The sequence below is a fragment of the Microcaecilia unicolor genome, chromosome 1, assembly GCF_901765095.1.
Source record: "Microcaecilia unicolor chromosome 1, aMicUni1.1, whole genome shotgun sequence".
In the NCBI taxonomy this organism is placed as follows: Eukaryota; Metazoa; Chordata; class Amphibia; order Gymnophiona; family Siphonopidae; genus Microcaecilia; species Microcaecilia unicolor.
The window spans coordinates 639,612,263-639,624,386 of NC_044031.1; the positions used below are offsets into that span (position 1 = coordinate 639,612,263).

A 12,124-nucleotide genomic window follows, 5' to 3' on the forward strand; every position below is an offset into this window, starting at 1 on the left:
ATTCACACATAAAATGATATCCTATTTCGAGAAGGAGAGTCTGGCCGTGCGAGCAGAGCTGCAGGTTTAAGCAGCAGTGCAGAGTGAGCAGATGGCACCAGACAGCATGGGTGGAATGATGGAGCAGTGTCTTTCCAGGTGGGAGGGAGGCCTGGCAAGTCTCAGCGGCTAGCCAATAAAGCTGCAGAGGTAGACCACAGACCCTCTAGGACAGTCCAGTTGTGCTACAGCCCATGGGTAAGACTTGGAACATACTGGGGACGAAATTGGAAGAACAACTAGTGATGGGATATAGGGGTGATAGTACTACTCCCTATTTCATTGGTAATGTTCTGCTGGGGTAAGTACCACGACTTATCTGCATGATTAATTGATGTGGTACTGAAACAAATTGCATGAGATATACTTGTTGTTTATAATAGATATGTTCATTGGGACCGATATTCAGCCAGCAGCAGGCAGTGCTTTTCCCCTCTGCTGACGGCATAAAACCCAGATTCTCAATGTCAGGACATTTCCGGCAACCGGCTCTGATTATCCGTGGTTTTTAACCGCTAAAAACATTAACTGGTTTTGTCGATATTCGGGGTTAACCGGTTAGCTTTTTAGTGGTTAAAGACAGGACAGCTATTTATACAGTCCTATTTAGCCACCAAACTTATCCAGTTAGGCGCTGAATATCAGTAACTAACCTGATAAGTAATGCAATATAGCTGGTTATGCACTAGGCGCAAAATGGCAATATTCAGCGGAGATAACCTGTTATGTCTCACTGAATATTAGTAGTTAGGCATGATATAATATTTAACCAGCCAATGGCCGTGTCTGTCAGTTTAAATATCTTTGAATATCGGGGAAGATAGAGTTTAATATTTTCACTATTTATTTGTATTGTTAGATACGTATAAATTGAATAAACGTGTAAATACTTTTAGTCAGCCTTCTTCACAGTCACACTGCCTTCTGATTTTTTCCTAGTGGAAGGGAGGTTATTGATGGTAAGAAAGAGAAAATACAATTTTTAATTTGGCAACTGTTGATAAGAAAAAATATGAAAAACGAAATTTGGACTTACCACAGCGCCACTTGCAGGAGCAAGAGCACCACCCTAAAAGAGAGATGAGATTTTAGAAAACAGAAAGGTCACAGAATAGGACATTCTTTTTTTTTAGGCAACAGCAGTGTTAGAAAAGAGCTCCATGACACTGTGAGACTTCATTTCAATCTTTTTTGTTGTTGTTGTTTATTTTATAACTTTTCCATTTTGAGTTCCCAGGGGGAGGAAGCAGCCTGTGTTATCTGTTGTACAAAGAAATGGTATCATATGTTTACACATAAAATGATATCCTATATCAGATCAGATTTGTGTCGGAAGATGGGCGTCCTTCTCTTTCGATTATGACGCTGATAGTAAATTTTTTGTAGGTATATTAAAAGCAGGAAGCCGGCAAAAGAATCGGTTGGACCACTAGATGACCGAGCAGTAAAAGGGGCGATCAGGGAAGACAAAGCCATAGCGGAGAGATTAGATGAATTCTTTGCTTCGGTCTTCACCGAGGAAGATTTGGGTGGGATACCGGTGCCAGAAATGGTATTCAAAGCTGACGAGTCAGAGAAACTGAATGAAATCTCTATAGACCTTGAGGATGTAATGGAGCAATTTGACAAATTGAAGAGTAGCAAATCTCCTGGACCAGATGGTATTCATCCCAGAGTACTGATAGAACTGAAAAATGAACTTCCGGAGCTATTGTTAGTAATATGTAATTTATCCTTAAAATCGAGCGTGGTACCAGGACATTGGAGGGTGGCCAATGTAATGCCGATTTTTAAAAAAGGTTCCAGAGGAAATCCAGGAAATTATAGACCGGTGAGTCTGACGTCAGTGCTGGGCAAAATGATAGAGACTATTATAAAGAACAAAATTACAGAGCATATTCAAAAGCATGGATTAATGAGACAAAGTCAACATGGATTTAGTGAAGGGAAATCTTGCCTCACCAATCTATTACATTTCTTTGAAGGGGTGAACAATCTGACACATCTCCAGTTTAGATACTAGGTATTGCAGGGGGGTGTCATGATAATATGCCAAGACCCCACATTAAGTACCTGTTTCAGCTGCTATGCATTATCAGATAAGATAAAAGGCAAACTTAGCAAAAAGGAAAGTTCCATTCTTTCTACATTGACATATAATGGGATAGCTGTCCCCAGATGATGGGCAAGCTGCACTTGGATAGGTTTAAGATTGCATTTGGCTACTTTACTGAATGCTTCCTTAATGACACCTGGGGATACCAGATAGGTTGGTATCTGGCACTTAATGAGGTTTCAATGACACCATCTAATTCCCTAAACAAATCATTAGTAAGTTCCTTTATGGGATGCACAAAGCCATATTCCTTACTTAACAAATCCTTAATGATAGTTAAACCATTGGTATTTTGTGTGATTTGCTGGGCATGTAAATTGACAACAGTATTATAAAAATATTGCAGAGCTGTTTATTGGGCAAAATTGGCAGCAAATAGCAAATTTAATTAGAGACTCTGAATTATCACTCAGATGATGGTACAGTAGGCTAAGTACCTATCAAGGAAGTAAAGATAGCACACACTAGCCTAATCCTGAAATTAATAAGATACCTAACACCCCAAGCACTACCAGGCACCAAGGAGACAGCAGTTCAACCTGACAGATGATAACTCATGAATACTAGATCCCCAGTAGTCAGGAACTGGGTGATGATGGTCAATCAGAAACTCAGGCAGCAAGTTGCTCTTCCCATCTGGGCAAGAATAGGCAGGAAGGTGATACCACAGATTAATGAGTCTTCATCATGTAGACTCAGATCCAGCTGATGACAGTTATCTCACTCCAGTCAGATAACAACTAGCTGATAACAGCTTCAAGAAAGGGGTTCTTATACCCTCTCCCTGGGTTTTGGTGCCAGGTTGACAGGAACATGATGATATGGTGTTCCCCAGTGTGCCCTGCATGTTCCTATTCTGTCCTAAGTACATTAAACAACTGACCGCACAGTGAGGATGCTGGTGGATCTGCTCCTGCCTTATCTTATTTTCCCCTTACCTTTCATTGGCTGTAATATTTTTCTGATGCTGAAGAGGAGGGGGAAGCAGGTGGCTTCTGTCCAGTTGCAGCAAGACTCCTCTTCGGCTCGGCAGGTAGCGATTACTGCCTTTGTGACCTTCATTTCAAGGCATATCGGATGGCCCGTTGGTGAAGGAAAATTCGGGCCTTTGGAGCAAAGTCGCTCAGCCCTGCAGGACTGGCACCTCTTCTGCAACTGTGAAACCCTCTGGTGTCGGGCTCACGCCAGATCATGGAGCTTACTTTGCCTGACATGATCAGTGGACTCCTCACGAAGTGCTGGTGGTAGAAACAACGCTGAGGAAAGGGAGTCTAGTCCCTCAGTCATGCGGAGGTTCGGTAGAGGGTATGTTGGGAGAAGGGGCTATTCCAAATGTCTCTCCCTTGATGAGACCCTCTGAGGTGACCCTATACCATCTGGACAGCACTGGACTCCATCTACAAAGTATGTGCAGGAATTTTCTCTCAAGTTCAGCAGCTCGCTTAAAGAATTGCCAAGTGTGAAGAGGTGTTGAAGATAAGCTGAATTTATTAGACTCTTGAATTCAGAAGTCTCAGAGTGTTCTGACAACTTTGGCTCAAGATAAACTTATGTTGCAGTGCAAAATAGGAAATGTAGATAATTTCACTAGACATTTAAATTTGTGACTTTTGAATTTTCCTAAAATTTTGACGGTTACCCCTAAAGACTTATTTTATAGGCTTTTAAAGAAAAATTTAAGTACTCTGATTCTGGACATCCACCATTACATAAAACATATTACTTGTCAGATCCTAGACGGGTTGGTTTGCCTGTTGGCAATTCTTTGGTAGAAGTGTCTTCTGATAGTCTTAATATTACTAATGTTTTGGAAAGCTAGTTCCCCGCTCATCTTTTTCAATAATACGGTCGGGTCCACCTCTTTGCGGCACCAGCCAAATATGGTCGCCCATGTAGATGGCTGGCGCCGTTTGATTATGCCCCTCCACGTGTTATATATGTTGCCAGGTTACTTAACTGTTTAATAATAAAATGTCTATTACAAAATCTCTGCTGATTAGAAGTCGGGGGTATTCGGTTGAAATTTGTTTGACTTAGGGGGTACTTGGCTTGAAGAAGTTGGGAAACACTGCGGGGGCCCTTTTACTAAGGTGCGCTGAAAAATGGCTTGTAGTAGTGTAGGCATGGGTTTTGCGCACATGCCAATCCATTTTTCAGCGCGCCTGTGAAAAAGGCCTTTTTTCCCCCAAAATGGACGTGCGGCAAAGTCAAAATTGCCACGCGTCCATTTTGGGTCTGAGACCTTACTGGCAGTCATTGACTTAGCGGTGAAGAATCCGGGCGGTAATGACATACGCTTGTCAAATGCCAGTTGGCCCACTTCCGTTACACGCGTCTGAAAATAAAAAATATTTTTCAGACGCGCACCAACAATGAAATTACCGCAAGAGTCATGCAGTAGTCAGGTGGTAACTCCGTTTTGGTATGTGTTGGGCATGCGTAAACGCTTACGCGGCTTAGTAAAAAGGCCCCTGTGTTAGCCGGCACTGCAAACAACACGGAAATTCGACACTGAAGCCCAGACATGACCCAGCACTGAATTTCCAGACATAACACCAATGGTTGAGTGTGGCTGGCTGAATATTGACCCTATTGTATTTTGAATTCTTGTTCTTTTTTTTTACTTGCTGATCCTCCTCCAGCTGCTTCACTCTGCTTTAGGTTTACCTTCCTCTTAATAGATATATTCTATTAAGATATTGGACAAGTTGTTTTCCCACCAACCTACTTTAGAGTAGAATAGATATAAGACGATGCCATTCTTATCATCATTTTCGAGACTCTGTCAAAACATTTCATTTCAAAGATTTTTTAAAATGGTAATTTGACCTATTATTTTGGTTTGGTTCAATTTTTTATGATGTGCGTGTTTATATTTTATAATTTTATTTCTTGATTCTAATTTGATTTATAGTTAAAGGGCCCTGTTTACTAAAGAGTGCTAAGGGTGTGATACTGTTTTTAATGCGTGCTACACATTAGCATGTGCTAAACGCTAAAGACAATATATATTCCTATGGGTGTCTCTAGCGTTTAGTGCGTACTTATTTTAATGCACACTAAAAATGATTGCACGGCTTAATAAACAGGACCCCCAAATTTTTTATTGATAACTGAAGATACCATTTTTGAGTTTTTGTTATCAATAGAAATCAAACAAAATAAAACATGGAAAAGAAAATAAGATGATACCTTTTTTATTGGACATAACTTAATGCATTTCTTGATTATCTTTCGAAGGTTGCCCTTCTTTGTCAGATCGGAAATAAGCAAATGTGCTAGCTGACAGTGTATATAAGTGAAAACATTCAAGCATTACTATAACAGTCTGACAGGGTGGGAGGATGGGGGTGGGTAAGAGGTATGCATGGGGACATCAAAGCATATCATTGATATTCTAACAGGATGGGTGTGGATAGGTGAGGGGTGGGGTGATCAACAGAGACATACAGCTTTATGGTTTATCATGGGCTAGGAACCCCAGATCCTTGTTAAGTCCTTTCTGTTGGGTGTTAAAATATTCAATCATTCTGACTTCAAAGGTCTTACGTTCTTGTATGGTTTTAAACTTAAAATAAATTATCAAATCAGAACCTGTTTTGATGATCAAATGTGGTAACAAAATTTGTCTGAGCCAATAACACAATTTTTAATTTAGCAACAGTTGATAAGAAGAAAGATGAAAAACAAAATTTGGACTTACCACAACGCCACTTACAGGAGCAATAGCACCACCCTAAAAGAAAGAATCAGGAGATTTTAGAAAACAGTTTCTTATGGGAAAGTGACAGAATAGCACAGTCATTTTATTTAGACAACAGCAGTGTTAGAAAAAAGAGCTCCTTGACACTATGAGACTTCATTTGAATCTTTTTTTGTTTGTTTGTTTGTTTGTTTATTTTATAACTTTTCTATTTTGAGTTTTTGTTGGAATCATTCTAATTAGAACTATCTTGTTAATTGCAATTTTAATTACTGATTGTAATTACTTTGGACCTTTCTGGGATTTTCACCTCTACCTCATTTGACCACAACACAATCTTGTATTTGTTATCAACCGAAATGGCAAACGCCTTTATGGTACCTTGTAAGCCACATTGAGCCTGCAAATAGGTGGGAAAATGTGGGGTATAAATGTAACAAATAAAAAGTAGGAAATGCCAGTTAAGTCAAACAGTGTTACTGCTATTTTTTTTAGATGAACCTAATACCTTCACAAGAAAATTAAATCTCCGGTGAATAACCAGGCAATGTATTATGAATAAACAACAAACCTTAAAAATAATTCTGACCTGAACATTTACATTTTAATGGAGGAAACAGCCAGTGTTATCTCTTTTAAAAAATAATGATATCATATATTTACACATAAAATGATATCCTATTTCGAGAAGGAGAGTCTGGCCGTGCGAGCAGAGCTGCAGGTTTAAGCAGCAGTGCAGAGTGAGCAGATGGCACCAGACAGCATGGGTGGAATGATGGAGCAGTGTCTTTCCAGGTGGGAGGGAGGCCTGGCAAGTCTCAGCGGCTAGCCAATAAAGCTGCAGAGGTAGACCACAGACCCTCTAGGACAGTCCAGTTGTGCTACAGCCCATGGGTAAGACTTGGAACATACTGGGGACGAAATTGGAAGAACAACTAGTGATGGGATATAGGGGTGATAGTACTACTCCCTATTTCATTGGTAATGTTCTGCTGGGGTAAGTACCACGACTTATCTGCATGATTAATTGATGTGGTACTGAAACAAATTGCATGAGATATACTTGTTGTTTATAATAGATATGTTCATTGGGACCGATATTCAGCCAGCAGCAGGCAGTGCTTTTCCCCTCTGCTGACGGCATAAAACCCAGATTCTCAATGTCAGGCCATTTCCGGCAACCGGCTCTGATTATCCGTGGTTTTTAACCGCTAAAAACATTAACTGGTTTTGTCGATATTCGGGGTTAACCGGTTAGCCTTTTAGTGGTTAAAGACAGGACAGCTATTTATACAGTCCTATTTAGCCACTAAACTTATCCAGTTAGGCGCTGAATATCAGTAACTAACCTGATAAGTAATGCAATATAGCTGGTTATGCGCTAGGCGCAAAATGGCAATATTCAGCGGAGATAACCTGTTATGTCTCACTGAATATTAGTAGTTAGGCATGATATAATATTTAACCAGCCAATGGCCGTGTCTGTCAGTTTAAATATCTTTGAATATCGGGGAAGATAGAGTTTAATATTTTCACTATTTATTTGTATTGTTAGATACGTATAAATTGAATAAACGTGTAAATACTTTTAGTCAGCCTTCTTCACAGTCACACTGCCTTCTGATTTTTTCCTAGTGGAAGGGAGGTTATTGTTGGTAAGAAAGAGAAAATACAATTTTTAATTTGGCAACTGTTGATAAGAAAAAATATGAAAAACGAAATTTGGACTTACCACAGCGCCACTTGCAGGAGCAAGAGCACCACCCTAAAAGAGAGATGAGATTTTAGAAAACAGAAAGGTCACAGAATAGGACATTCTTTTTTTTTAGGCAACAGCAGTGTTAGAAAAGAGCTCCATGACACTGTGAGACTTCATTTCAATCTTTTTTGTTGTTGTTGTTTATTTTATAACTTTTCCATTTTGAGTTCCCAGGGGGAGGAAGCAGCCTGTGTTATCTGTTGTACAAAGTAATGGTATCATATGTTTACACATAAAATGATATCCTATATCAGATCAGATTTGTGTCGGAAGATGGGCGTCCTTCTCTTTCGATTATGACGCTGATAGTAAATTTTTTGTAGGTATATTAAAAGCAGGAAGCCGGCAAAAGAATCGGTTGGACCACTAGATGACCGAGCAGTAAAAGGGGCGATCAGGGAAGACAAAGCCATAGTGGAGAGATTAGATGAATTCTTTGCTTCGGTCTTCACCGAGGAAGATTTGGGTGGGATACCGGTGCCAGAAATGGTATTCAAAGCTGACGAGTCATTGAAACTGAATGAAATCTCTATAGACCTTGAGGATGTAATGGAGCAATTTGACAAATTGAAGAGTAGCAAATCTCCTGGACCAGATGGTATTCATCCCAGAGTACTGATAGAACTGAAAAATGAACTTCCGGAGCTATTGTTAGTAATATGTAATTTATCCTTAAAATCGAGCGTGGTACCAGGAGATTGGAGGGTGGCCAATGTAATGCCGATTTTTAAAAAAGGTTCCAGAGGAAATCCAGGAAATTATAGACCGGTGAGTCTGACGTCAGTGCTGGGCAAAATGATAGAGACTATTATAAAGAACAAAATTACAGAGCATATTCAAAAGCATGGATTAATGAGACAAAGTCAACATGGATTTAGTGTAGGGAAATCTTGCCTCACCAATCTATTACATTTCTTTGAAGGGGTGAACAAACTGACACATCTCCAGTTTAGATACTAGGTATTGCAGGGGGGGGTGTCATGATAATATGCCAAGACCCCACATTAAGTACCTGTTTCAGCTGCTATGCATTATCAGATAAGATAAAAGGCAAACTTAGCAAAAAGGAAAGTTCCATTCTTTCTACATTGACATATAATGGGATAGCTGTCCCCAGATGATGGGCAAGCTGCACTTGGATAGGTTTAAGATTGCATTTGGCTACTTTACTGAATGCTTCCTTAATGACACCTGGGGATACCAGATAGGTTGGTATCTGGCACTTAATGAGGTTTCAATGACACCATCTAATTCCCTAAACTAATCATTAGTAAGTTCCTTTATGGGATGCAAAAAGCCATATTCCTTACTTAACAAATCCTTAATGATAGTTAAACCATTGGTATTTTGTGTGATTTGCTGGGCATGTAAATTGACAACAGTATTATAAAAATATTGCAGAGCTGTTTATTGGGCAAAATTGGCAGCAAATAGCAAATTTAATTAGAGACTCTGAATTATCACTCAGATGATGGTACAGTAGGCTAAGTACCTATCAAGGAAGTAAAGATAGCACACACTAGCCTAATCCTGAAATTAATAAGATACCTAACACCCCAAGCACTACCAGGCACCAAGGAGACAGCAGTTCAACCTGACAGATGATAACTCATGAATACTAGATCCCCAGTAGTCAGGAACTGGGTGATGATGGTCAATCAGAAACTCAGGCAGCAAGTTGCTCTTCCCATCTGGGCAAGAATAGGCAGGAAGGTGATACCACAGATTAATGAGTCTTCATCATGTAGACTCAGATCCAGCTGATGACAGTTATCTCACTCCAGTCAGATAACAACTAGCTGATAACAGCTTCAAGAAAGGGGTTCTTATACCCTCTCCCTGGGTTTTGGTGTCAGGTTGACAGGAACATGATGATATGGTGTTCCCCAGTGTGCCCTGCATGTTCCTATTCTGTCCTAAGTACATTAAACAACTGATCGCACAGTGAGGATGCTGGTGGATCTGCTCCTGCCTTATCTTATTTTCCCCTTTCATTGGCTGTAATATTTTTCTGATGCTGAAGAGGAGGGGGAAGCAAGTGGCTTCTGTCCAGTTGCAGCAAGACTCCTCTTCGGCTCGGCAGGTAGCGATTACTGCCTTTGTGACCTTCATTTCAAGGCATATCGGATGGCCCGTTGGTGAAGGAAAATTCGGGCCTTTGGAGCGAAGTCGCTCAGCCCTGCAGGACCGGCACCTCTTCTGCAACCGTGAAACCCTCTGGTGTCGGGCTCACGCCAGATCATGGAGCTTACTTTGCCTGACATGATCAGTGGACTCCTCAGGAAGTGCTGGTGGTAGAAACAACGCTGAGGAAAGGGAGTCTAGTCCCTCAGTCATGCGGAGGTTCGGTAGAGGGTATGTTGGGAGAAGGGGCTATTCCAAATGTCCCTCCCTTGATGAGACCCTCTGAGGTGACCCTATACCATCTGGAAAGCACTGGACTCCATCTACAAAGTATGTGCAGGAATTTTCTCTCAAGTTCAGCAGCTCGCTTAAAGAATTGCCAAGTGTGAAGAGGTGTTGAAGATAAGCTGAATTTATTAGACTCTTGAATTCAGAAGTCTCAGAGTGTTCAGACAACTTTGGTTCAAGATAAACTTATGTTGCAGTGCGAAATAGGAAATGTAGATAATTTCACTAGACATTTAAATTTGTGACTTTTGAATTTTCCTAAAATTTTGACTGTTACCCCTAAAGACTTATTTTATAGGTTTTTTAAAGAAAAATTTAAGTACTCTGATTCTGGACATCCACCATTACATAAAACATATTACTTGTCAGATCCTAGACGTGTTGGTTTGCCTGTTGGCAATTCTTTGGTAGAAGTGTCTTCTGATAGTCTTAATATTACTAATGTTTTGGAAAGCTAGTTTCCCGCTCATCTTTTTCAATAATACGGTCGGGTCCACCTCTTTGCGGCACCAGCCAAATATGGTCGCCCATGTAGATGGCTGGCGCCGTTTGATTATGCCCCTCCACGTGTTATATATGTTGCCAGGTTACTTAACTGTTTAATAATAAAATGTCTATTACAAAATCTCTGCTGATTAGAAGTCGGGGGTATTCGGTTGAAATTTGTTTGACTTAGGGGGTACTTGGCTTGAAGAAGTTGGGAAACACTGCGGGGGCCCTTTTACTAAGGTGCGCTGAAAAATGGCTTGTAGTAGTGTAGGCATGGGTTTTGCGCACATGCCAATCCATTTTTCAGCGCGCCTGTGAAAAAGACCTTTTTTCCCCAAAAATGGACATGCGGCAAAGTCAAAATTGCCACGCGTCCATTTTGGGTCTGAGACCTTACTGGCAGTCATTGACTTAGCGGTGAAGAATTCGGGCGGTAATGACATACGCTTGTCAAATGCCACTTGGCGCACTTCCGTTACACGCGTCTGAAAATAAAAAATATTTTTCAGACGCGCGCCAACAATGAAATTACCGCAAGAGTCATGCAGTAGTCAGGTGGTAACTCCGTTTTGGTATGTGTTGGGCATGCGTAAATGCTTACGCGGCTTAGTAAAAAGGCCCCTGTGTTAGCCGGCACTGCAAACAACACGGAAATTCGACACTGAAGCCCAGTCATGACCCAGCACTGAAGTTCCAGACATAACACCAATGGTTGAGTGTGGCTGGCTGAATATTGACCCTATTGTATTTTGAATTCTTGTTCTTTTTTTTTACTTGCTGATCCTCCTCCAGCTGCTTCACTCTGCTTTAGGTTTACCTTCCTCTTAATAGATATATTCTATTAAGATATTGGACAAGTTGTTTTCCCACCAACCTACTTTAGAGTAGAATAGATATAAGACGATGCCATTCTTATCATCATTTTCGAGACTCTATCAAAACATTTCATTTCAAAGATTTTTTAAAATGGTAATTTGACCTATTATTTTGGTTTGGTTCAATTTTTTATGATGTGCGTGTTTTATATTTTACTAGTAAAAAAGCCCCGTTTCTGATGCAAATGAAACGGGGGCTAGCAAGGTTTTCTTCAGAGTGTGCATGTGGGAGTGTGTGTCCCTGCCCTCTGCCCCTCCCCCCTTCGAGTCCAGTCCTTCAGTGTTAAGTTTCCTGCTGTTCTGTGTTTGTGTTACAGAGAGAGTGAGGGCATCTCTGTCCCATCCCCCTCTGAGTCCTTCACTGTTACAGAGAGAGGGATTTCGTGCTGTGCTGTTTTCCTTCACTCATGGGGAAACCGGATATCTCTGGCGCCTCACACTTCCGGCTGGAGGCTTCATAGAACGTTGGTGGTGCCTTTTATATATATAGATAATTTTATTTCTTGATTCTAATTTGATTTATAGTTAAAGGGCCCTGTTTACTAAAGAGTGCTAAGGGTGTGATACTGTTTTTAATGCGTGCTACACATTAGCATGTGCTAAACGCTAAAGACAATATATATTCCTATGGGTGTCTCTAGCGTTTAGTGCGTGCTTATTTTAATGCACACTAAAAATGATTGCACGGCTTAATAAACAGGACCCACAAATTTTTTATTGATAACTGAAGA

General features: G+C 40.6%; 1 protein-coding gene across 1 annotated transcript in view; it reads right to left on the minus strand.

The window, feature by feature from the left end:
• Positions 1 to 12,124, minus strand: part of LOC115482132 (glycine-rich cell wall structural protein-like) — a gene marked incomplete in the record, with an annotated part of 302,370 nt that overhangs the window by 75,968 nt on the left and 214,278 nt on the right. The window contains 3 exon segments of the mRNA XM_030221707.1: positions 1,076 to 1,108; positions 5,859 to 5,891; positions 7,591 to 7,623. Coding sequence (XP_030077567.1) covers positions 1,076 to 1,108; positions 5,859 to 5,891; positions 7,591 to 7,623 — 99 coding nt within the window.